General features: G+C 42.7%; 1 protein-coding gene across 1 annotated transcript; it reads left to right on the top strand.

Annotated features, from left to right (window-relative positions):
• Window positions 1-24896: 24896 nt before the first annotated feature.
• Window positions 24897-26504, top strand: hrh1 (histamine receptor H1; the record flags this gene model as incomplete). The annotated part of the gene is made up of 3 exons (XM_084460711.1): window positions 24897-24914; window positions 25005-25652; window positions 25983-26504. The coding sequence occupies 3 exons, from the start codon at window positions 24897-24899 to the stop codon at window positions 26502-26504; spliced, it is 1188 nt and encodes a 395-aa protein (XP_084316837.1).
• Window positions 26505-27791: the final 1287 nt, after the last annotated feature.

Genomic DNA, 27791 nt, shown 5'->3' with positions numbered 1-27791 from the left:
CAGCTCCCAGACTCCAGGGGCTTTCACTGTGTCACATTTATCACCAAACGTACCAGGAGCACGGGGTGCATCTCACTACTCTGCCGCAGCCCCCTTTCTTTCAATTGAAAGCACTCCGTTTTCCACTAGGACCTTCTTTTGTGGAGTGGGAGACATAATATAACACGATATAACACAACACTGAACAGACACAGAACACATATCTGTTACACAATAAACATTACATTTACTGATTAAAATGTAACGTTAAGGATAAATAAATAATGCAGTGCATAATGCTTGTGTGTGTGTGTGTGTGTGTGTGTGTGTGTGTGTGTGTGTGTGTGTGTGTGTGTGTGTGTGTGCGCGTAAGTGTATGCATGCATGTATGTTCAGTATGTGACAGTGCTGGCCATGGCGGAGGCTTTATTTAAGCTTCTTCCCCTCCGCTGTACTCATCTAAGGACACAGGCAGGATAAAGGGAAGAGTAGAGAATACTCGAGAGGATTTAGACTCTCCCTGTCCATTTCAAAATTGTCAGTGCAGATGGAGGGAAAGAGACAAGCAGAGGAAGCTACTTCAGACTATTGAGACTTGCCCCTGGTTTCATAGGTGTACCTACTAATCTGCTACCAGAGAAGAACTAGCTGACTGGGTCAGGGTGGCATACTACGGAAAATAAAGAGTACCTATATGTGTTCTAGTTGGATGTCCATTCGCCACACTAGCTAAACTAGTTAACAAGTTGATCTGTCTACAATTAAGAGCAAGTCTCTCTGCTGTGTGATTCCATGTCACTTAAGGTCACGTGTTCATCAAACTACTATGGCTTTTAGAACAAATTAAATAACTCGACTTTAAATAGCTTTAAAGGTAGCCAAACCAAAGGGTAGCCCTGACCTTCTGATGCAGAATTAATTATGGGGTTTGGGTAAATTCCCATGCTACATTTGTGAAACTCAAGCTCAGCACCTATGCAGCAAAGGCTATTAAGGTTCAAACACTGTGTAATGAAGACCTTATTCTCACCACATCAACAGTCTTGTAACCACCTTTCAATGGGGCATCAGGCACTCAGTGGGAGAAGATGTGTATTAAATTTGTACCATGCTTATGATATACAAGACATGTCACATCACACCACAGGCATCATTGCAGCAGCTCAGTGCGATATGACAAGTGAATCACAAGTGTTTGCTAATAGAAAAATAGTCAAAGGTTAAAAAACTGCTAGTCGCCTTGAAATTTCTATGCTATAACTTTCCCAAACAATTTTGCAAAATACATTTACCATTTACACCTTAGTTGCTCCTGTTTAAAAATGTGTTATAGCCTACAGTAGGCTTACTGTGGATATGGATACAGATATTTATACAGCCCTTAAAAATAGAGAAAAATGCTTAAAATGTCATATTACAATACTGATTGACATTAAATAATACTGCAGTGGTTCATTAGAAGAGCAACCTCATTATGCAACGCACCTCAGTCAAATTACCCTTCCAAATATGCATCTTTCCTTCATTTGCAATGTGTCCGAAAGCAGATAAACTATAACCAGGTCATTGCAATGACTTTGACGCATCCGTCTATGCTTCCACCGTTCCTTATTTCTGGACCGTCTGTGGCCAGTAGAGCTAATCCCAGTCTTTATCAGGCCCGGCAGCTTGGCTAGCAGCCACAGAGATAGCAAAGGCTTCACACCTACATTCCTTGAAGAGACAGGCATTGGAATTCTGCCCCTGACAGGCTAGTCAGACAGCTAGTTTTAGATGTGAGAGAGGGGGATTTACACAGCTGGCAACCTGGTCTCAGCAGGGCCTGGTAAGTCAGCTGACAGACCAGGCTTTCAAATTGAGACTATTTTCCTCTGACCAAACATCAGATATTGACATTTGCGAGAACCTTAACATGTTTCGGTGAAGGTGAGAGTAAGGGGCAGCAGCAGGAAGCCGCACATTTCGAACGGAAGGAAGGTCACGTGTGTCTGCCATGTGAAGAAGCGTGGCATCATGGCTGTGTCCCCCCGGGCTGTCAGACCCTGGCTCAGTCTGGGAGAAGGGACATCTATTCTGATTAATGAATCGACAGGACAGACAGCAATGCTGAGGGATGGAACAGCCTAATAGGAGAAATGTACAGTACACATTATAGCACACGTACGTTACACACACTCAAGTAAATCCAGTATAATAAAACATGTGTAATGCCTAACCCTATCTGTAATTTCGTCAAAAAAGAAATAAATGCAATGGGTGTCAAAAATGTAGTTTAATCAAAATAGGCAATGGAAAACCAGACCAAATGTTAACTTGGACAGGTGTCAGAACAGCCTAGTACTTGTACATATTTCCTATGTTGAATATTTAGCCAGCATCTCTAGTTCCAGTACAGTGTGTCATTGGATGTGAAACATGTCAGTGTTGTCTGTTATCTTGCTGGTTGAGCCATACTTTGAATTGATGAACAAATATCAAATATTGACTGTTCAATCAAAAGTCGAATGAGCAGTCTGAAGTCAATGTATTGGAAACAAGAACTATACCTGAATGGGAGTGGAAAAAAGAATCCGCTCCTCTATCTTTGCCCATAGCTTGAGATACCAGAGCCTGAGATACCATAGCCTGAGATACCAGAGCCTGAGCTACCAGAGCCTGAGCTACCAGAGCCTGAGATACCATAACATGAGATACCAGAGCCTGAGATACCAGAGCCTGAGATACCAGAACCTGAGCTACCAGAGCCTGAGATACCAGAGCCTGAGATACCAGAGCCTGAGATACCAGAGCCTGAGCTACCATAGCCTGAGCTACCAGAGCCTGAGATACCATAACATGAGATACCAGAGCCTGAGATACCATAACATGAGATACCATAGCCTGAGATACCAGAGCCTGAGATACCATAGCCTGAGATACCATAACATGAGATACCAGAGCCTGAGATACCATAGCCTGAGCTACCAGAGCCTGAGATACCATAACATGAGATACCATAGCCTGAGATACCATAACATGAGATACCATAGCCTGAGCTACCAGAGCCTGAGATACCATAACATGAGATACCAGAGCCTGAGATACCAGAGCCTGAGATACCATAGCCTGAGATACCATAGCCTGAGATACCAGAGCCTGAGATATCAGAGCCTGAGATATCAGAACCCGAGATACCAGAGCCTGAGATACCAGAGCCTGAGATACCAGAGCCTGAGCTACCAGAGCCTGAGATACCAGAGCAGAACATGTAATTGTCTTTCATGCTTCCATTTGAGCGTAGCTGCAGGGAACACTGAGATAAATCACATGTAATTAGACTGCTGGCATGAGAGGCAGTTTCATATTCAACATGGTGTACTGTAGAACTGTGACAACCGCCTCCAGCAGTTACTTCATGTCGAAGTCATACAGAGACACTGTACGCTCAAAGCAAGTTTCCCCCCCCACAGCTATTGAAAATGAAAGTAAAATGGTGATATTCTACATCTTATGCTAACAATTTTGAATGCTAACAATTTTGAATGCCCAGTCCTTCATTGTGAAGCAGTGCAATTTGAAAGCAGACTTTTGGCAATGAGATTAAGGAGGAGTCATTCAGTCAGCAATTTGTTGTGCATTACACTGCAAAATGACAGCAACTGAAGTATTTTAGTCACACAGGCCACCTTAGGTTGAGTATCTGAAGATGGGACATGATCTTACTACAGTATACTAAAGGCAGGAATCTCTGTATGTCTGTATGAATGCTTGTCTGCATTTCGATTTTCTTGAGAAGCGGGCACTGTATGAAGTGAAATTTGGCAGGTGTATGGCTCAGGACCCAGGGAAGCGCAGTGTTGAGTTTGAAGCTCTTCGGATGAGCAGTTCTCCAGAAAGCGGCAATTAATCGGCCCATTCCGAACAGGCACGTGTTCACCAGGCACTAGGACCCAGAAAGTTGCAAGCAGCAATACCGGAGGCTGAGCAATCGGCCCTGTGAATTTGTCTTGATGAGCGGTTCTCGCCAAAGCTGCAAGCAGCAATACCGCAGGCCAAGTAATGGGTCCGTTCTGAACATGGACATTTTGAATGGACGCTGCACTAGTCTCTGTTAATGACAGATATCAGAGCCGTCACAATATGATTCAATGCCAGTCTTTAAAACCAGAGAGGGCAAACCATGTCTTAATGAAATCACACTGTAATGCAGATGATCACAATTTTCAATATACTTGTAATTTGCTATTAAATACACAACTTTGTGCGTGCTCCCGTTTACCCCTGACATGTCTTATGACTTACTTTCTATGTGGTTGGTTTCTCTTTTTCAACAGTGAATGCTGTATCTACCATGATCAAACACACAATCTACGATCGCTAAAGAATATTCTAAAGATATGTGCTCTAGCATTGCTTTGTTGAGTGGTCCTTCTTGACTTTTTCAAGCTTTGAGCAGACAGACTCTTGTCACAGTAAACCAGTAGAGACTGAGTGACCTACTGTCTCTTCCAACCTACGGGTCGGAGCAGACAGTAACAGGTGTGTGGGGTGATACATGAGAACAGCTGTCAACTGGGTAGTAGATTCAAGGTGAGGACACTCACCACAGAGAAGAAAAGGAGAGACGCAGCATCCTAAGTGTGCCGCATTCAAAGCATACATTCATCTGCCTCCCCTTTCTCATGGTAAATAGTCTGTTTAGAGAAAATAAGAGAAAACAGTGACTCATGCTTGAGTGTTGGGTGGAAGCTGCTTGGACTGCTAATTAAAGGCGATGAATTAAGATCAACTCTGGCTGCTTTTCCATTTGAATAACTGGGAGGCTTGGGAAGGTGTCTGTTAAAACCCGATCTGACAACAAAGACTGGCCTCACTAGCCTTCCCTTTTCTTTCAATTCAAATTCCAAATATTTGTTTCTCCAGGCCCGGTGTATTGCATCTCAAGGAAAACAGACAATCCTTAAAATAGACTACTTCATTTAAAATTGGTGGTCATTAGTTCAACAAGCACAACGATGTTACAATGAGATATATCTCTTAGGACTTGCACATGGGTTGACATAAGGGTTGACGCAGGACGTTGTGTGTACTATAAACCCTTTGTGACAGAGGCAGAACACAAATAAACATGCTAACATGTGCAGTAAACTGCATGTGAGTGTATGAGTACATACTCCCCTCCCCCATTCTGCGCGGTCTGCTCTGCCCTGGTTCTAATAAGTGTCCAACATTGTAAAATGCTTACATTTGCTTAATAAAGACATGTGTTACATCTCAGAATCTGTCATCTTCAATTTCTTTAAAGGTGGAATAAAGTGGTTGAACGTGACACATGCCAGTTATCTTTAGGTGACATAGAACAGAATATGTACAGTATCTCTATCGTTGGCTGATGTATTGTTGGATAAAGTGCACGTGTATTGCTCTATATCTGAAATGGTTGGTTGAATATCTGGGTGACTGACTGGTTAGATGACTGGTTAGCTGGTTGGTTGAATATCTGGGTGACTGACTGGTTAGATGACTGGTTAGCTGGTTGGTTGAATATCTGGGTGACTGACTGGTTAGATGACTGGTTAGCTGGTTGGTTGAATATCTGGGTGACTGACTGGTTAGATGACTGGTTAGCTGGTTGGTTGAATATCTGGGTGACTGACTGGTTAGATGACTGGTTCGCTGGTTGGTTGAATATCTGGGTGACTGACTGGTTAGATGACTGGTTCGCTGGTTGGTTGAATATCTGGGTGACTGACTGGTTAGATGACTGGTTAGCTGATTGGTTGAATATCTGGGTGACTGACTGGTTAGATGACTGGTTCGCTGGTTGTCTGGAGCACAAGCTCAGAGTACCAGAAAGAGCGAAAACATCCCTTCACTTTGGATGGCAGCTTGATAATGATTGGTCAAAATGTCACAGTGAATTGCCCAATAATTGTTTGTCAGAAATACCCCTTTCAAAGTTAAAGGTGACTATTTTTTGCCAAGAGCGCTCTCAACCCTGATTAGCTCTGTAGATGGAGGCTGTCTGATTGAGGTCAGGCTACTGCCCAGCAGGTAACTAACAACCCTGGTCGCCCTGTCACACGGGCAGCTCAGAGCCTTTCACACGCCCCTCTGATTGCAGAGAGCACAGCCTACTGCACTGTAGGTGGATCAGGATTTGCAGCCAGGAAAATCAGAAGAGGTAAGAGCCTTTTGCACATACAAACTCATTTTATAATTACCGGAACATAGAGAGAAGGAAAACCATGTCAACGTGTGCAACACCATAAAAAGAAATGCATCATAATTAATGATGACAGGTCTAAATACATGATGTGAAAATATACAGTATGTGAAATATATAAATGGATTTCAGTCGCCTTCCCTCGGCTTACTGTGGCATATCAGGTCATGGGATATAAAAATTTGAATTTCAACAGAGTATAGCAATGCTGTCTAAGCATCTATAGACCATCTCTGGGGGACTTCTCCAAATAAAGTGGAATGATGTATCCCCTAATGGCACAATTAATCATACAAACAGTGGGGTTGACACACCCTTCAAAAGACCAGCGATTTTTATTTTCTCATCCACAAGCCCCCTCTCTTCCAGTAAGCCCCCTTTCCAAGAAAAAATCTACAGGCAGCCTAGTCAGACAATAGAGCACAATTATCTGAAGAAGAAAGCTCAGTGGCACTGACAAATGTAGCTTTTGCTGGGCAGGAAACATTATGTTCTCACACCAGGAGTTAAATACCTCCTATTCATCTCAGCCAAACAGAGAATAGGAGAATAGAGCTGGAGGGAACTAAGGCGCTTGTTAGAGGTTGCATGAAATCCAGGCGGAGGAATCTCAACTATGTTTTCTTTCATGTTTCAATTAGACTCGTATGTTGGCGAAGAGGAATTGTCACCTTGGGATAGCTGTAGGTGTGCCTATGGATCGTCTCTATGCAGATTATGTCTTTCCATGTCAGCATCTGCACTAATTAAATTTAACAACGTTTACAAACACCGGGAAGAGTCCATCCCACCAATTTTAAGGTTAGACCTCAAAACCTCAAGTGTGGGATCAATTCGGCCTTTGGGAAGGGGGTTGGGCACCGTGTACACAATGCCTCATAAATAAAGTCATTCTGTTGAAGCATGGTCATCTGTATCATCATGGGTCATGAGAAAAGGTCATGAACAAGCATTCTGTGCTGATCAGCTGCCATCGGTGCTGCCTGGTGGCATGAGTTATGGCTTCCCTTGATATGCCTGCGTCTAACAAAGCTGTTTGCCATAGGCTCAATCTATGGCCCCATAGAACAACCAGCCATTGGAGAATGAATCTATAAAGTCCCAAGTGAGCCGTAAACACAAATACTATGAAGACATGAGGAACAATAACTAGCAGCATGTGGTACTAAAACCAAAATGCTTGCTCCAATAGATAGATTTTTACAGTTTATAAAGGATTACAAGTACTTTGCAGATTTGCTTGTTTGTTTGTTGATGTTATATGATGATGATAAATCAATAATAGATTAGAAACTTTAATTAACTTTATTTTAATTACCCCAAAAGACACATTCCAGTAAACGTCACCGACACACACGTTGTGACACAGGACTGCGATTGTGAAACGCTTCGGGACGTTTTGCTCTTATTTCTCAAAGACAGACGGCGTTTTGGTAAAGTCGCTGCTGCCTGACTTTGTGTCCCAGCTGTGGTCCGCAACGTTGGCCTCATAAATTGTTGCCATTATGGCGGAGGTCAAGGTCAGTGAAAGCAGTGCGATTAGGGGTCACCGTCGGTGTCTGAATGGAGGAGGTATGCCCCCCTGTATGAGCTGCTCTTTAAGGGTCTATAGATTTTTAGAGCCCCTCTGATTGTAGATAATTACCTCTCTGGTGTGAGGGGGGAGCAGCCGGCCTCTCCTGCTGAGGCCTTTCAAACCCTCTCCTCTCCTCTCATGACCACACCAGACAAAGAGACCCAGAGTGCACTCTCCTTGGTTTCAGCAAACCTGCACATTTCCTGAGTTTGTTTCAACAGACCCAGAGTCTGTGCTTCTCGGGTGATTTTCAGAGACTATGTTTTGTTTTCAATCCTTTTGTGAACTGAAAACCTTGCAACCTTTTGGCATTAACTTGGACCGATATGGACCCTTTCTTTAATTTATTCATGTCCACAATTTTGTATATATAGGCTATTTTTATATTGTATGCTGTAGGATTTCATATTAGACAATATCTTTCTATTTGCTATTTATAATAATATTGATTATTGATTATTGATGTTGTTGAATGTATGTATATACAGTATTATTATTCAAATTGAGGCTTTGATCTATATCTTGTACCCTTCAGATGACATGGGAGCCAGACCTCCTCAACTGGTTCCCTATTGGCCCACGTACAGTACAGTACTGATGGTGACTGAGGTGGCTACTGGATATAATGGTTGTTTGGATCATATCCTGCAATCTTCTGAAGCCCTTTCTGGGCAGAACGTTATGTTTGATTTAAGCAATAAACCACGAGAGGCCGTGTTATAGTGATTTTATAACAGCTTGGGGGCGTTATTAGGCACGACGCGAAGCGGAGTGCCTAAAACCCCCATAGCTGTTATAAAATCAGTATAACACACGGCCTCGAGTGGTTTATTGCTTTTATACAACGGTTACTACAGCTATTAGTGTAAAATAAACACACAGCAATGTAAAATATTAACATTTATTCAAAACGAAGCATCATTCCCTCAATTCCGCCGAGCTAAATAGTTCCCCTAACAAATGGGTTGCCAAGCAACAACAACAACTACAATGCATTGGATCAAATGGGAGGCGCATTAATACTGAAAATGGAATGATATGCGGTCCCAGGTGTGTGTTACAAAGTATTTTAACACGGCTTCCAGCAAATCAGAATCAAGAACCAGAACTAACCGTTGTATAAGGGGGAATAAAGCACAGGGCAGCAATATACTATATTTCCTTTCTTTGATTTGTTTTCAATCCATAATGACATCAATGGTATAGAATCAAAGCTTTTACCAACAGTGTTAAACTTACTGTAAAACACAGACCACACTGCAGCTACTTCTGCAAAGACTGATGGGCAATGTCATCCTCGCACAACACAATCTCAACAAAGAGAGGTTGCTTATATAATCTCGTCTACTGTGTTGCACTTTGTAAGACCCTGGATTTCTCTGTGGTGGGATAATACTAGACATGCTGTAGGCAAAGATATTTGAAAAGAAGTGCAGATAGCATTCAGTCTTTAGCATTTAGTACATTTCATACTACACCGCGCACACGTCCCAGGGAATGAATCCATGGCCCTTTATAAAGTTAAAGAATGCCTTTAGTGTTGCTGGGAGAAAGGACACTGCCTTTGAGGAGCATAAACTGGTGATCCATGATGCCTTTATGCTAAGCTACAGTACACCAGTCCTCTAGTCTGCTTTTGATAAAGGCAAGTAGTGCACTCCATGAATTTACTGAGGCTGCCATGATTGATAAAGGAATTATAAACATACATGTATGAGAGGGTATTATACAGTAGAGCAGCTTAGCCCACCACAGGCTACTATCTCTACTGAATGCCAGTAAGGATCCATCAGTAAGGAGCATGAACATGTTTTACTGTTTATACTGTATGTATTATGGTAGTCTTTGTTTATTTGTAATACAAATTCCAAAAGACACAATTTGAGTTCCAGAGTAGAAGGATATCTTTCATAAGACCTTGATTTGAAGTTTGTTGTGATGCTTGTAATGACTTATGCTCTAATGCGTCATCTAAAACCCCCATTCAATCTGACCAGAGAGTGTAGAAATTAGCTAAGAAGATATGGAATTTAGCTAAGCTCTTCCAACCCTCCCCCACTCTGTCCTCCATTCTAAATCCACTGAGCTGTGCTGCCTTGCCTCTAGGCTGCCTACAGCATGTCTGGTCTCTCTCTCTCTCTCTCTCTCTCTCTCTCTCTCTCAGTTTCTCTAATATATATATATATATATATATATATATATATATATTTATTTCTAGACTAAAGCATCCAATCTCTGCCTATGATTTCAGTATTGAGCATGAAGGCGCTAATGTGAATGCCACTGATGGCATGGCGTATCCTGAACCATTTTCACATGGCTTAGACAAAGAGACATATTTCCGAATAGCCCCATGAGGAAGGCTATAGGCTACGCTCCTCACCGCTTTCAATGTAGCCGCAGATGTGGAGCCTTGATCACAGAGGCAGACACAAAATACTTCCTGAGTGCTCCCAATGTCAGTGTGCAGAGTTATACAACTCTCATTGCTTCGTCGTGGCGACTGTGGCTCAGGACGTAGAGCAGGTCTTCCAGTGATCATAGGGTCAGCGGTTCGAATCCCCTCTTCTCCTGTCCACATGTAGAAGTGTACTTGAGCAAGACACTGAACCCCAAATTGCTCCAGATGTGCAGGCTAGTCCCTTGCATGGCAGCTGCCGCCATTGGTGTGTGAATGTGTGTGTGAAAGGGTGAACGAGAGGCCACTGTAAAGCACTTTGGATAAAAGCACTATATAAGTGCAGTCCATGTACCATTTACGTTATGTCATAAGTAACAAATTAATTTGTCAGGTGAATAGGCTACTGTCAGCCTTTAAAAATTCACAGTTTATACTTAAAATGAATGTTTAACCAATCGATGTAAAATGTTTTGTTGAATAAACTTACTTTGCAAAGTACATAACTAAGATCCTTAGTTGCCATACAGTATGAGAGTGTGCAGCGCTGCATCCTTATAGGAGAGGCTTCCTTAATGGACTGGAGGAATTTGAACTTAATGGAATTCTGAGCTAAGAAAATCATCTCGATCTTGGAGCCCCTAGATTCTGAGATGACCTAAATCTCTTTTAGCAATCCTGATGACGATCATGGCCTATTTGAAAGATACTACTGTACAGTACATGCAGAAACCAGCATGCTAATATTACTTAGTCAAAACAGTTGTCTGTAGTTTGTAGAAGACTGGTGAAGGCATTAATGAACTGACTTTTTGCTCTTTTTGCCTGAGGAACGATCCATGATAAGAGTTTAAATTGTGCGCATCAATAAACATAAATAATCTGTTTTCCAAAATGTACAGCCCACATGGGGTTGTATAATAGTTGGATTTTTCAATTAGGTCAGGTTTTTCATTATCTCTGAATAAATCTGTGAATAAATATGAGCAACTAGTTATTTTGGGCAGATTAATGGAATATATGTTTAATAATTATAAACACCTGAGGTGCAATAAATTAAATGGCTGTATTGCAATGTTTAACAAGCGCTCTGAAAAAAATAGGGCTCATTTTGTAACTTTGATTAAAAATAATTATAGAGATACTTTTATAATTATAGAGGTACTTTTTTTTAGCGGTACTATAATTTTAATGATCTTTTATTCCAGTCAATCAGTGAGTGTCGTTGAGTTTCAACACCATCTCAACAGGTTTATTCATCGTTTTGAGAACCCTCCCATTTTAGTGCAGAGGGGTTGGTTCAGAGTCTGACGACTGATATCTAGGCTTTAGCTCACAAGTGCCTGGTGGGACAATTTTATCAATGCAATTGTGGTTCCCTGAGGAACACGCATGCCCAGCATAGTAAATGGTCCTGTGTTATGCGTTTCCGTGTGGATGGAGATTCTTTTTGAAACGCTGTGTGGCCGGAGATATTTTTTCAGTCTGACCTTTCTTCATTCCGAAAGTAGGCTAGAATGCTAATGGAAGGCTATCTGTAGCTAGCTAGCTAGCTAGGTGGTGGCATTTCAAGGCGCCCCTTGGTATGGGGTTGACTTACTGTAGCATGAGGGCCGCATATCCTACTGCGTGGAACTACTTTTTACCGGCACAGCACCCATCTAGAACTGCTGATCCAAACAGCTTCACAGACGACCTTGGATCCTGAGCAATACACCTGCTGAATGTTAACTTCAACCATTGCCCAGTTCTTGAGATAATCATGCCCCAGAGGGACAGAGAGAGCGAGAGACATGGTCTGTGGCATTACAGTGAGATATCTTTCTCATCCCTGATGGCTCATGGTTGTTCTGGCTCCATTAAAGTCTTCTGATTCAGACCTGTGTACTGTATCTAGAGAAGACTGGGAGCAAAGCAAGGTGGGCACCCATCAAGACTTTGGCCCCCAATAGGTTTGGTCAGTTCATGCCTGGTTGGATGTGCTGTTGGTTTCTCACATGCCAGAAGCACTCCTCTCTCTTCAGCTCATGACATAGCAGATTAGCATTGCACACCAGTTGAAATTGCCCATGGAAGGAAAGTACAACTCTGGCACACATTTTCTGTACTCCAAGTTTTGCTGGTACACACAAGGCTCGGTTTCTATATCGACTACAAATAATTGGGATGTTTTTGGTTTTAGTGCTCATGGAATTTTTTCCTCCGCATTGCAAAATGATGTCAGCATAATTTGCCTGAAGGGGGTCAAATCCTGGTTCACACGCAGTGCATGACTTCTCTCAAACATCATTATGTTACATATACAAAGTACCAAAGCAGGGCATGAGGACATGACACTATACCCAGAGGAGAGGTGAGGGGGAAGGGGTTTTTTAGAGGAGGGTGGGAGAGGGGGAAGTGGCTGGCTAGGTGAGGGTGGGGGGGGGGGGTGCAGTCGTACTAGGTGGGTGGTTGTTATGATTTGAGAATAGCAGTGATGGTTGGGGATTGCTGTGGATAGGATACGTGAGGTGGATGTGGGTGCTGTCATGGGGGACGGGGAGGAGAGGTGAATCTGGGTGCTACGGTGAGTCAGGCGAGCGTCTAGGCCGGGATCCTCTCACCACCCTCGTGTGTCAGAGAAGCTCACGCAGGAGGCTGCTGATGGGTGAGTGAGTGTGCTTGTAGCAGACTTCTGGAACAGAGCTGAGAGGGGACAGGGTCAGCTCGAGCAAAACAGAGTGCAGTCGAGCACAGTCTAAAAACCGGCCTCTGAGTCATGTGCCGGCAGAAGGGTGACCTCAAGTCTTGTCTCTTGTAATGCAGTTTTGCAAGTTTGAAACATAACAACTTTTTCTTGCTTCACTGGAGCATTACAGATTATTACTGTTGCCATTTTCATTGTTTTCTCCTTGATTGAATTGAAATATTGAATTTGACCGTAGCCTACTCTAACCATAAATAACGACTGCAAACTAGAGGAGCACACTGGGTAAAATGTATTGAAGTTTATTGATTCTCATTGCCATACTACAAAATACATTTGCTTCATGTGATCGATTCACCCAGGAGAGTCTGTAAAACTAATTTGAAAATGTGAAAATATATAATGTTTAAAATTGGATATGCCAAACAGAACTCTTCTTGACAATTCATAAACCATTTCCTATGGAAATCTGTGGTAGTGCTTGATATTGAAATGTTGGATCCTGCTGTTTGGCTGCTCTGCTTGATAAGCACAACGATGTTAGATGTCTTAACAGTCAAATTAATGAGATTTTCAATGAATTGGATTTTAATGATGTTCACAGTATTCTCCAGTGTATCTCATTAATAACGGGCATGTCTATTTCTCGTTTATGCCGTGCTACATGGTTGTCATTTCTTATCACCTATTTTAGAGACCGATTCTAGATTTAGTCAGACCTCAATGTTTTGCTTTATTTATTGTAGAAAACCAGCAAGCAATATTTCTATGCAAGGTTAAATACACATTGACTCATGGGATTTTATAGAAGTAATGGATATCCCAAGTGTTTGTGTTGATACTGCGATTGGGGTACTGCATTTCTCATTCCACAGAGAGTCCTGACTGCCCTTATGCCTCCAAGATAAGACCTTTATCTTCCCCAGGGTGTCAAGTAACTGTACCTCAGTCGAGCTGTAACTGGCTGCTAATGTATCACTCTCAAACAACTCTCCTGTGGACATGAACAAAGGGGAATCATTGTTCAGTACAGTGCGGTTCCCTCAGTCAACCCCCAAACAATAGGTTTGTTCTTGGGACCGATATACAGTTCCCCCGGTGTCCCTAGTAAGAACTTGTCCAGTTTATTACCCATAACCCCTCTCAGTCTCAGTGATTGATGGTACACTCGAATAGATATATGTTTATGATATCAACTGACATTATAACGCAGTTTGCAATATTCATAAATCACATTTTATGAAAATGAGTTGTCTGAAAAATGTGCTGTCTAACTGTGACTTATCTTTACAATTATGTTACGTTAATAACAAGTATGTTATCGTTGTGATTATTCCACAAGGTCCAGATGGGGCCTTGGCTCATGTTGAAAACATAAATTCACTGTTTAGTGGTTAGTGAACATAACAATGGTCATTGATAATTTGGCCTCCCATTCAGCCATCTTAATCACATTCGGAGGCTACAATTTAGGAGCCTACAACTTAAGATGTACAATATACCGACAAGTTGCCTATTTAGTAGAGACATATGTCCTATTTTGTGTTTAATTTCCCACAGTTTGTGTTCAATCTCCAACAACCTTCATAGTACATGATAGAGTGCTAGTAATAACTGTGTAATGATATGATAGTACGGGATAATTAGCTTTATAGATACAGGGTGGATACACAGTGATGAGTTTGATGGCTCAATAATAATGTCATTAGGTGTGGCGTTGCTGTTATTAGCTCTGACCTTTTCAGTCACCTCCGTACTCCTCTTGTCAGAAGCCAGCCAGCGGTGACAGGGTCTGACGGACACGTCCCCAGGACCCGTCACATATATCTGTGACCCTCCCAGTGGCTAAGCTGTCCTCACTCTCTCACAGCCTCGATCAGCCCCAGCTTCACCTCACTGCACACCAAACAAGGAGAGAAACGGCCGTCATTGGGACTTTTGACTTCGCAAACATGATCCGATATGCTGGGTAAGATTATATTATGAAGAGGCGTATGGTAGCCTACTGTATGTTGCCATTTCATTGCAGGACTTGTGCCACTTCTGGGTTCACAGCCCTGGGATTTGAACCAGCAGAACCTCCCGCGACCCTCATCTCCTCCTGCCTCTTCTCCATCTGCTGTTCATGTCAACATGAGTTCTCACTTACGAACTGTACAGGGAGAAGCTCTGTATGACAAAGCAGCTGTATGGGAGACTTGCATAATAGTTCAGTACTACAATACAGGTCATTAAAATAAAACCAGGAACAGTCACCCCATGTTTAGCAGCTTCATCTTGACTGAGCTCTGAAAGATAACACAATAACTAGGAAAAGGGGTATAATTTTCCCTTTGTATAAATTCCCTGACAGCTGTTCAGTTCTATGGGCAGAGATGTTCCTTGAGAAAGGAGCTTCATTTGAAACATAAATCCATCCAGTCATCTTTCCCCAATAGAAACATTGTAACAACACTGCATTGCATGAACACATACAGTAGTATCTCATTAAAAATGTTCATCGTGGTCATTTTTACACAAAAAAAAAAAGATCTACCAGAGCTTCTGTTTGTCTTAATACCCCCTTCCTGTTGGCAGTTCCTTTTTTTATGGCTGTCTCTCCATGTTTTCAGTTTTTGTAGGGTTAAATACACTTGTGGGGATTTAATTTGAACCATTTTGCACCCAGTAAACCAGATTAGGGACGAGGAGGAGACACACACTATCTGACTGGTGCACATTTCTGTCCCCCAACATAATATATCCTAAAATTATGTTTTCAAATTGTTAAATAAGTTTTACAGGCTCTCCTGGGTGAATTGATCACATGAAGCAAAATGTATTTTACACGCAGCCTCATATCTTGGCACTGCTGCATGTTAAAGCCAACAGGAAATGACTGACTCCTCACTCTCTTACCACCCTTGATCTTGATTCAGTCAGTGCAACAACAACAGGCCATAAATCATAGTCATTCCGAGACACAAAGATGAATTTGATTGCTCTGTACAGGATCATTGACTCCAAATGTGTGGGGGAAATGACTGAGGGTGCGTGTGAGAGAGCCAGAACAGGGACACCAGAAGTGAGATCGATGTTATGGGTTTTAGTCAGCAGCAAAGGAAGTCATATGAAATAACACATTTTTCTATGTAATTATCCAGGTGGTTTACTAACAGTTTATCAATCAATCAATCAATCAATCAATCAAAGCTTTATTTGTATAGCGCATTTCATACCCAGAGGCAACCAAATGAGCTTCAGCCAGTTTAGAAGGGATCAGTTCTAAAATAAAAAAAGAAGAAAAAAAAGGTACATTCTCATAAAACAATGTGTTGTTCCTGAAACCACTCCACATATACAGCTTTACACACACATATATAGCTTTAATGGCACTGAATAGCCAATTGCTCAAATTGATAAGAAATAGTGAGGGATGACTAGAAAGGGTTAATCTCATGAGGTAACATCTTTATCCTATTACTGATCACTGTGGTCATACACTGCACGTTTAGAATATGTCTGTCAAATCAAACCAGAGCATTCAGCTCTTGTTTCATTCCTCGGGGGAATAATATGAGTGGGGAAATAATATGAATTACGAACAGAAGCCCTTTCTCTTGTCCCCATTCGTTAGTAGGTCTTCTGTGTTTAGCGTGCGAGAGAAATCAAAGAGGAGCTTTTATACCATTCAAGGAGGGAGGTAGGCGCCCACCAGGTGCAGTAGAAGATAAACCCAGACAGCGGTGGCTTTTGTGGGGCCTCCTGGGGATTTGCAGGGCTTTGAACAGCTCTCCAGCGTCAACACCGTGACAGAGTGGAGCTCCACAGTGGCAGGACACTGCCATGTGATGGACAAGGGGTGGAACTGCACAAACAACACTGGCTGCCTGTTGGTCTGCCGCTAGCTTGTCTGTCTAGCAGTGGATGGCACTCTGCTTTGACCAATTGTTATGTCTTGGGGAAAATAGGTTTTAACTTTACTAGCCTACATACAGAGAAGGTCATGTGCTCTTGAAGACGCATTAGTATGTGCAGGAGCGTGTGTATGTGTGAGTGTGTTTTATGTGTCTAGCTGTGAAAAGAAAAGGGATGTGTGACAGAGTGGGGGCACATTGCTGTATGCATTGTACGGATCTCTTAAAAGAGTACACTGTGTGTGTGTGTGTGTGTGTGTGTGTGTGTGTGTGTGTGTGTGTGTGTGTGTGCGTTTAACATTTCTATGTCGTGGGAGCCAAATTTCCCCACAAGAATGGAATGGTCCACACATGTTTAGGGTTGATTTTAGAGTCAAAGGTTAGGGTTTAGGGTTTGGGTTACAATTATGATTAGGGTTAAGTTTAGGGGGCAATGATTATTTCTAGGCTTAGGGGTTTAGGGTTTTTTGGAGGGTTATGGTTAGGGTTAGGTTAGGGTAAAGGGTGAGGGGTAACCCGCATTGCTGGTTCCTTCCACACCCCCGCTTCACACAGATGCAGACATCCACATTCTTTGTTGGCCACAATGATGGCGTCTGTCTGTGTGACCTGATCCTGTCTCCACTCGCCACATCCACTGTCCAAAGCTCCCGGTGAACAACACCACCCCATCGTGTGCAGCAGACAGTCAAACAACCTCTTGTCTTTCCTAGGTGCCAGGTGCCAGTATGCATGTGGCATAAAAGCGAAACCAGGCTGGCACCAGGGTCAGTTATCCTACAAGGCTGTCCACTAGAGCAGAGCAGGGCCCTCGGGATCCTTGTTCCTCCGTAGTCGATTAGATGTTCACTTCTGACACCAGTGTAACAACATCAAAAAGGCCATGGAGACGTCATTAGTTCTTCACACTTGCATATTTATTAAACAGAAAGATAAACAATAAAACGCTCTCTGGCTTCCGCCGGATCAGCTGAACTTTTACTTGCACTCACGTCAGCCAATTAGGATAGGGCAGGCCAGACCTCCATAAAACAATACTTTGCTGCCAAAATATCCTCTGAACCCAATTCGGCAAGTAACCGAAAAGGGTCGGGGATCAACCCTAATGGGCTACGCCTCCCTCATAGAACGACCGTTACGCGAGTGTAACTGGTATTCTATTCCAGGAGGCTCCGCCCCTTAGGGGCTTTGCTCCTATTGGTTTAAGGGAGGTCGCCCTACATAAAACCCCCGTTGGAACCGTCGCACACAATGTGCAACAGTCCTTTGGGTCCTGAGGCATAACCAAGAACGCAAGTATTCTTTGAGCAATGAACAAAACTAACACCACACACACTGCATGACATCAGAGTGAGTGGCAGCCGCTCCAAATAGTTTTATAAAGCAAGCAAGTACAATATGAACTTTATGCACGCAGGAAACATGGACCCCAAGTGTGCGATCTAAGCCGTAGTGTTCTACGCCCAAACAATGAGAGTACACCAACTCCCTAAACCAATTTATTACAGCGAGAGTTAGTCACAGGAGGCTATCAGAGCCTAAGAAGAAAAGGCATGCACAGTTACATGTAACTGACTGGAATGTCTGTTACCAATCTGTCTCGCATAGAGCTTCAAGTCCTCCTGTTTCCGGAAAACCGGGAATGTGGTGTGCTGCACGACGGAGCGCCACCGACCTCACGCCACCCAGGCAGTTGATGTAGGCTACTGGCGCCATGTTGTCCGATCTGACGTGCACATCCATGCCTCAAAACGGGGTCTCAAAGTGCCTGAAACCAACAGCACCACCTCCAGCTCCAATGGGTTGAAGTGTCGTTCCATGTCCCGCCGACATGGCCGCAGGGAGGGGTCTGTGAACAGTGAACACTTGGACATAATTGGAGACTCGACCCAGACGCAGGCCCTGTGTAAGAGTCTGGGGGCCTCTCCAAAGGTCCAGGTCCCTCTGGAGAGATCCTGGCACACACAGCGAAAAACGGTCACGCACCAGGGCTGACCAGGGACTCCTGAACTATCACTGCTATGCAGCGTCTGAGCAACGCAACCCGTAGTGGGTACATACGCCCCCCCGTGCGTTTCGGGACCAGGAAGTGGTGGGATTAGAATGCCCTGTTCCTGTCCTCCAGTGGGAGCACGGTCACAGCTCCCTTCTCGATGAGGGAGGCGATCTCCGAACTCAGAGCTTCTGCCTTCTCCTTCATCGCCGTCCACTTCACGCCTCAGAAAGGTGGAGGAGTGCGTCGGAGCTCCCGTGTGTACCCAAGGCGGATTGACCTGGCTAATCAGCCGGACAGTCCATTGAGCTGGGACCACATGCTATAGCTCGCGCTCAGGGCCGAGCAGCCAGCTGAGGGTCGTTAATAATATAAGATTGTTCCCTGATGCTCCGGCCCGACGCAGGACCCTTCAGAGGATGTGGGGACACAGCCCAAGAGGGGGTGGTTTTGAAAGAGAGAGCTGGAATGTGTTGGGGAGGTCATCTACCGTGATGGGGGGACGACTAGACAACTGTTGCTCCAGGCGATGGGCCTGACCGCTTGACCTTGGCCAGGGAAACAGGAGTACAGGGGCTATTACGCTCTGTGCGCAAACAAGCCACACGTACCAGAGCACACAAGCGCCTCTTGAAGGAACCGCATCCTCACACAGACAAGGGAAAGCACCAACCCTGGTCCTGCCACCGAGGGGGAGCCCTTTCCCTCTCTCATGAGAGAAGGAAAACTGTGCCGCCCGCTCCGGTGTTCCTGCTGTCCTCAACTTGGGTCGTTTAGTTTTGTAGGTTTTCTAAAAGAGTCCTTTCTCAGGCTCTGGTTCACTGGCGAATAATTATCCGTTGCTGCATCAAACAATGATTTATCCAGGAAGATTATCCACCCCCAAGTCCAGAGAGAGCGTGTCCTTCCCATGCTCTTCTCGGGGACTGTCATCCAGCTTCCTGGGTCTCCCTCGCGTCTTGTTTATCCCCACAAGAGAGCTTTCAAGTGCCAGCCTCTCTCGCATTTCTCATTGAAATGGACAATCACAATACTTTTCATCTCGACATGAGAAGGTCACAGAGACACAGGGTTTGGTTAGGCATAAAGCTCTCGAACTAACGAATGCAGCAACACCAGACATGTCCTGCTCGCACGCGCATCTGCATGCACATCCACAAAATGCATTCATGGGCTGAGGTCTGTGCTCTCTGAGCACCATTTCTAGTTTCTGTATGCAGCAAGCATCTAAGCCAGTGAATTCGACTCCACTAATACATCTATAGGCTATACAATTACTCATACTGTGGAATTTTAATTAATACCAACACATCGTATATCATAGGCTTCCCGAGACCACCATGCACTCCTAGTCTAACTGAGGGTGATCTGAATAGGCGAAAATCCCTTCCATTGCAAACAAGCGCAGCATTGTCCGACGGGAAAAATGTATAATGTGTTCATGTACTAAACAAAATGTACTTGGCAGTGGGAAAATTTAATTGTGGAGAGCGCCCCCCGGTGGTGGGCTCTGGTACACTGTATGTGATGGACGCACACCAATGTAGGCCAATGTGGTACAGGGTTCAAAATTAATATGCATTTTTATATAAATCTAATCCCATTAAATGTCAATTTTTAGTTCTTACTGACATTGATTTCAGTCTTTTTATTATCTTTAATTTGTGAAAGATATAGGCTATGAAAGATTTATGAGAACGAATAGAAAGTGAGTATGACTACAGCAGCGTACTGAGGCCTAGGACTGGGAGCAGACGCTCAGTTACAGTCCTGGGTGTGTTTTCTGAGCTTTGTTGATAGGAAAGAGGCAGGTGGTGTGGAGGGGGATGTGTGTGTGTGTGTGGGGGGGGGGGGGGGTCTTGGAACGGCTAAACAACTGGGTTAGTGTCTCTTTGGCAATACGGACTGTGTGTGGTCTTGAGAGGGAGTGAGACTGTTCATGCTGGCGAGAGGGTGCATGGCTAGGGGCAGTATTGGATGTGTGTCTGTGCGGTTTTGTCCGTATCCAGTGCTGTGCATTATTCTTCATTAGAAACAGTTCACTGCCTCTGACTGGTTCAGGCCAATCAGAGAAACAGACTGGTCAAACCAGACAAGCCCAGCCACTCGGTCTCAGCCAATGAATATTCACTTTGCAGAAAATGTCACCCCATCGCCACGACATTATTCTGTATTCAAATGTTGTCATGGAATTTAGTAGTGTGCAGAAATGCATTCTTAATAGACTCCTTTGTAGTTTCATGTGAATATGCAGTCATTTAGTTAGATTTTTCACATTGAAAATTGTAAAGCAAATTATTTTGTTCATTTATATTCATTGTGGCATAAACATTGTGGCATTTTGTGTGCAGCATGGTAATTGCAACTAATTCCTCGCTCCATACTCTATCAATAGAGAAGAGAGAGCGAGAGAGAGAGAGAGAGAGAGAGAGAGAGAGAGAGAAAGAGAGAGACACTATTTTCCCCATAAGCCAATGTTTTAGCCTTACCCCCCCAGTATGACAATTTAATCCGTAGCCTCAGCAGGTGGGCCTAAATATGCAATTCACTGTCATCCATGGACGTTACTTTGAATCTACTCACAGAGGTGAGATAATCAGAATCTAAATAAACACATGAATATGAATTGCATTTTCAGACTGGGTAAGCACCAAACTCAAGGTTTTGGGTCAGACTTTTCCATCAGATATTGATGAAATCATACTCCTCATTTACTTTCATCTTCATTCGTGCTTTAGATGACTCCTGTGGTCATCATATAGATAGATAGATAGATAGATAGATAGATAGATAGATAGATAGATAGATAGATAGATAGATAGATAGATAGATAGATAGATAGATAGATAGATAGATAGATAGATAGATAGATAGATAGATAGATAGATAGATAGATAGATAGATAGATAGATAGATAGATAGATAGATAGATAGATAGATAGATAGATTAATGCAATGGATCTGAACAGGCGTACTAACTCAAAACATGTCAATTACAAAGAGCCAATAGAGATGACCATTTAAGCCAGCGAAATGTACAATATAAAATATTCTAACTCTCAAGAGTGTTAATAATCTTGTCAAGTCACATTCAATTGGCATATCAAATAAGCCTACAGTAGCCTACATATGATCCAAGACAACTAGGCTACTATCTATCCTCAATGAGTCAGTACGGAAAACAAGCAGCAGATGTCAGCATTGGCCTTCTATTCACATTGTCTACTCAGATGCTGAGCAGAGAGTAGTGAAGCTCCCAAGCATACAGTGCACAAAATACTGTACATTGCCAATAGTAACGTGCTAAATTAACCTAATGTGTACAAGTTCCGTTTTGAAAGTAACATACCCAACACTGTAGGCCTACATTGTAGCTTACAAGTAAATATAGGGCCTACGCCCGAGGGTTTGGTGTAAGAGAAAAGTAGCCTTCAATCTAGGCTATCTTTTCATGTTGTGGTTCACCATTACTGCCTCTAATATAAAACAGTAATTCATATGATCAAATATGCTAAATGTGGCCTGCCTGAAAAACTAAAATCAGTTAGTCTACTGCTTGTGCAGTGCTAAATTCTCCTGCTAAACCGCAGATTAATAGACTATTAGGTTTAAGGCTCTGACTCAAAAGCAGATGACAAAACAAGATTAGGCCTATATCCACAAATGTAAACCAAAGCCAGATAGCCAACACCAGTACATGCATCCAACTAGAAGGCACACATGCAGTCAATTCAACCACTTCATTGGGTCATCAGTCTGATAGTGGGATGTGTGTGTGTGTGTGTGTGTGTGTGTGTGTGGGGGGGGGGGGGGTTCAAGAGGGGCCTTCCTCCTCAGTCATGCTACTGGAGGAATGGTGTCCACGGCAACACCAACACCGGTTGACAACAACCACTTTGATAGGCTGCATATTGTTGTGACAGCACCCCAAAATCCTAAAACATTGTTTACACTCTGTTTAGTGCAGTGTCACATAATCTCAATAAAGGAATCCACATGTAGCCCACTTTCTAGAGAAAGAAGAGGGAAGGGGGAGAATCTGTGTGTAACGGTTGTAGGTGTTTGTTTAGAACAGTTCATATTTTTGGGTCAGACTTTTCCATCAGATATTGATGAAATCATACTCCTCATTTACTTTCATCTTCATTCGTGCTTTAGATGACTCCTGTGGTCATCATATAGATAGATATATATATATATATATATATAGATAGATGGATAGATAGATAGATAGATAGATAGATAGATAGATAGATAGATAGATAGATAGATAGATAGATAGATAGATAGATAGATAGATAGATAGATAGATAGATAGATAGATAGATAGATAGATAGATAGATGCAATGGATCTGAACAGGCGTACTAACTCAAAACATGTCAATTATATAATCTCAATAAAGGAATCCACATGTAGCCCACTTTCTAGAGAAAGAAGAGGGAAGGGGGAGAATCTGTGAGTAACGGTTGTAGGTATTTGTTTAGAACAGAGAGGAGACACCCTTCTGAACTCAGGGTGGGTGTGGAGCATTGAGCAGCATTTGAGACATCAATAGCCTACTTTTCATGGAGATATGGTTCAGTGTTTGATTCTACTTGCGGCATCTTCTTGGTAAGTTATTATATTAAGTCGTTCATATAATACAAGAAGCGGCGGGGACGGTGTAAAATGATCTTTCTTGATCGTTTGAATAGGGCTTCTATAATTAGTGGCAGGTTCATTTATTTAGTTTAATGGAATTTGTCTAAGACACTTTAGAAAACGAGTAGCCTGGCTAAATATGCTTATTCAAACATCTGTTTAAATGTTCTTACAGTCAAGCAATAGCAAAGTCTTAGTTGGGATATACTGACGATCCACAGGTGATTATGCGTCATCGCAAAATGTGTATTTTCGTTATGCCTACCACTGAATCGTAAACGGTTTTATGGAGCAAGTTATATATTTCACGAATGTATTTAGAATTCGTGTTCTGTGATGTTTAGGGTATAGCCTAACTAGCCTATAGGCTACTATTTAGTAATCTGTGATTGCATACTACAAAATTATTTGTAGGCCTATTGTAGGCTTTTGCTGTAAAAACAACAACACAGCCTAGAGAAAGACTATAACTATGGCATGAAAATAAGTGTAAACAAACACTAGTTGTGTAAACAAGCACTATCTATCAGCTCATGAATGTAGTTTGCAATTGAGAAGCTCCGAGGATTAATCCTGTTTTCTATAATTCGAGGTACTGTAGTTACAGTATTTGAGGGCTTTGTGTACAGTAGCATCCACAGCGAAGGGAGGCAGCCACAACTTCATTACCATGACAGGTACTGTTCACCAGCTCTGCTAAGAGCCTCTGACAATCCCCATACACACTTCTGGAGTGAGTCTTGAACATTGAATTGTTTTGCTATCTGATTTCGTGATTGAGAGAGGAATGGGATGCGGTACTGGGTTTAGTGTTAACATTCAGTACCAATAAACAGCTCTAAGTCTGGGGATACAAGTTCCATTAGAGAACAAGAAAATGTAAACCATTGCAATGGTGTGATTTTCATCATTTGAGCCAACATTCATTGGAAATGTGAGCATCTCAATTGGTAAAAGGGATCCCAATATTCAATGTTCCCGTGGAGAGGTATTCTCATCAGTCTGTGACTGGTCCACAGCAACAGACTAGTTCAATCCACCTTTATTAAATAGAGAGTGGATTTTAAAACTGATATTGATGGCATGTGTTCTCATATTGTGTTGTGCCATGAAAAGAACACAAACAACAACATATTTAAACTGGTCTATCAGGTTTTGAGCAATAATGTTACAGCAAACATTGTGCAGTCTGGGCCATAAGAGATGCTGCTAAATTGCTCAGTGGTCTCTTATTATTAATGGCAATGGGGTTAATTCAGTTTCAGTTCCGGACATCAAATAAAAATGTTAACATCCCAAGACCCTGATGCAAAGAAACTGCTTATTAGTCTTATAAAAAACATTTTAAATATATAAGTCTAATTTAAATGGAACTGACTTTTCTGACTGACAATATTATTGATGCACTTGTTTCTTCCTCTTGTAGGTGTTGGCTGGTTGCAATATTGACGCAGAATACCTCACACTTTCAAATACTCCTTTCATAATGTGAGGACAACTAGAGGCGACTCACTGCCATGATGGGGTCTGCATCTGACGTACCCACAGATAATCATTTCAACACTACTTGGGACAGCTGGGAGGGGGTGAATGTGACACTCTTGTCCAACTCCACCCTTTCCTCGCAGCACTTTAACACCGCCCTGTTAGGGGTGTCACTCGGCACGCTGTCTCTGCTGACAGTTGTTATGAACATCCTGGTCCTCTACGCCGTGAGGAAGGAGAAGACGTTACACACTGCGGGGAACCTCTATATTGTCAGCCTCTCTGTGGCGGACCTAATCGTAGGAGCCACTGTGATGCCCCTGAACCTGGTCTACCTGCTGGAAGATGAGTGGAGACTCGGCCGTATAGTCTGCCAGTTTTGGCTGATCATGGACTACGTTGCCAGCACAGCCTCCATTTTCAGCTTGTTCATCCTGTGCGTGGATCGATATCGCTCTGTCCTCCAGCCGCTGTCATACCTAAAGTATCGGACCAGAGGCAGGGCGAGCGTCATGATCGGCGGCGCCTGGCTCCTGTCCATGACTTGGATCATCCCTATTCTAGGATGGCGGTCGTTCTCTCACGTCCAACTGAAACCGGAGATGGAGAGCAAGTGTGACACCGACTTCCGGTTCGTCACTTGGTTTAAAGTGATCACGGCGGTGTTCAACTTTTATGTGCCCTCCATTTTGATGCTTTGGTTTTACACTCGCATTTACCTGGCCGTGAGGCAACACTTAAGAGACAGAGAGAGAATCATCAAACCCACAGACTCCTTTGGAGAGACTGGGGTGCCACAAAATGTCCTAACACTCGGAAACGATGACTTCTGTCTCCGGTCTCCTGTCAAAGATGACATGGCATCATCATCAAAGTATTCTAACAATGATTCCTTGCTGGATAAGTACATTTTAGAGCAGTCATATTATGCCAGGGTTACAAATGAGCGTCAAAATACTGATTTCCAAAGTGACAGAAACACAGGCTGTCATCAGAGCTCGTTGATCACAACAGGACAATTGAAAAATTCAGCCAACGGTAAAAAGAGGGATTCTTTGTCACCTGAGGAAGCGCAGACAGGCTCAGCTACCCCACTGTCAATGTTGCCATTCGTCTTTCAGCATTCAGAAGACAACAACGTGAAAAAGCTGTATAAGTCAGTGAGTGACTGCCAGGTAGCTGTGCCAAACTCAGTGGCTGGAGTATGTGAGATAATCCAACTGTCTGATGTGCAGAGATACACCACCATGTTGTATAGCAATAATGAATTCAACCAAACCCTGGCATCTCAGTGCCACGAGGAGGCCGATACCAAAATGGAAGCGGCCAATAGCCTGAGTGTGAAACAGACTTGGCAGAGGTTCCGCGAGCAGTCTCGCCAGCGCATCCACAGCCTGCAGGTCCACAAAGAGCACAAGGCTGCCAAGCAGCTGGGCTGTATCATTGCTGCATTCATGATGTGTTGGATACCCTACTTCATCGCTTTCATGGTCATGGCTTTTTGTCAGAATTGTGTCCATCATGACCTTCATATGTTGACCATATGGCTAGGGTACATTAACTCAACACTGAATCCTTTCATATATCCTCTTTGCAACGAGAATTTCAAAAGAGTTTTTAAAAGTATATTGCACATTCATTGAAAGGTCTCTTTTGAGTACCTATAGTGACTTTCCCTCAACTTGATATAGGCCTGTAGGCTACAGTATATGAACAATGTCAATGCATATAAGGGCTACTGTATTTATCATAACTTAGTAAATATTTTACTTAGGCTATTTATTGTCACAATCAGGCATTGCACAAGGGGTATCACATGTATTTATTTGATGTGTTGTTTGCGGTTTTGGGTGCCTTTAGCCTACTCAATAAATGTCTTAAATGATTTTTCTGATATCAGGGTTCATATACTTTTCCAGATATTAAAGACTTCTTGGAGGGAATTTAATTTACAGTTTAACATATTCTGCTATAGCCTATCATGTCAAACTTGTAAAGTCACCCTTCTTTGAATACTGTACAGGTCTCTACGCAGAGTAGGCCTAAACTTTCCTCTGCTTTTAGTTCTAAACAATTCAGAAAGTGACTTGTGTACTTTTTTCTCGTTGAAATCATTTTTTGAAGACAGGCTAAATTAAGCCATACATAGCTAGGCTTTTTCTTCTAACCCTTTGCGAGAATGCACAGAGTTTATCAGTCTGTGTTGTATAAATTCTCTCAAATGGTTAGAAATACATGTATTAGTCAATTGTTTGTTGGCCCTTGCTCTTACTCTATTTGCAATAGGTGCTATTATTCCTCACTATAAAGCTGTAGTTGGAGCTTCCAACAACTCTGAGAAGACCAGATTCTAAGGGACTGACTTCGGGTCTCTTCCAGGGCCGTGTCCGAAATGCATACTACCTGCTACTTGCTATATAGTAGGCACTATATAGTAGGCATACTAGGCAAGTTTATTTATATAGCACATTTCAGCCACAGGGCAATTCAAGGTGCTTTACATGAGACATTAAAAGCATTAAAACAAAAAGCAAGACATTATAGACATTTAAAACAAAAGGCAGGACAAATGAAAAGCATTAAAACAAAAAGCAAGTCATTATAGACATTTAAACAAAAAGCAGGACAAATAGAATACAGGAATAAAAGTTACAGTGCAGTATACTGATAAACATAGCTCCTCTTAGAAAGCAGTGGCAAAAAGAAAAGTCTTCAGGCTTGTTTTAAAAGAACCAAGAGTTGCAGCAGACCTGCAGTCTACATACTATATAGTAGCCTACCTACTATATAGTAGGCGAAATACAGTATGCACAGTTTTGATGTAGCATGCTGCATCTCGCCTACTATATAGCAAGTAGTATGCATTTCGGACACGGCCCAGGAGTCAGGATGCAGGTTTGATTGTGGAGCCTAAACGTTTGGGCTCTAAT

This window comes from Borostomias antarcticus, assembly GCF_949987555.1.
Source record: "Borostomias antarcticus genome assembly, chromosome: 33".
NCBI classification, from domain to species: Eukaryota; Metazoa; Chordata; class Actinopteri; order Stomiiformes; family Stomiidae; genus Borostomias; species Borostomias antarcticus.
The sequence above is the reverse complement of the archived record's forward strand: the minus strand, read 5'-3'. Positions and strand labels throughout refer to the sequence as shown.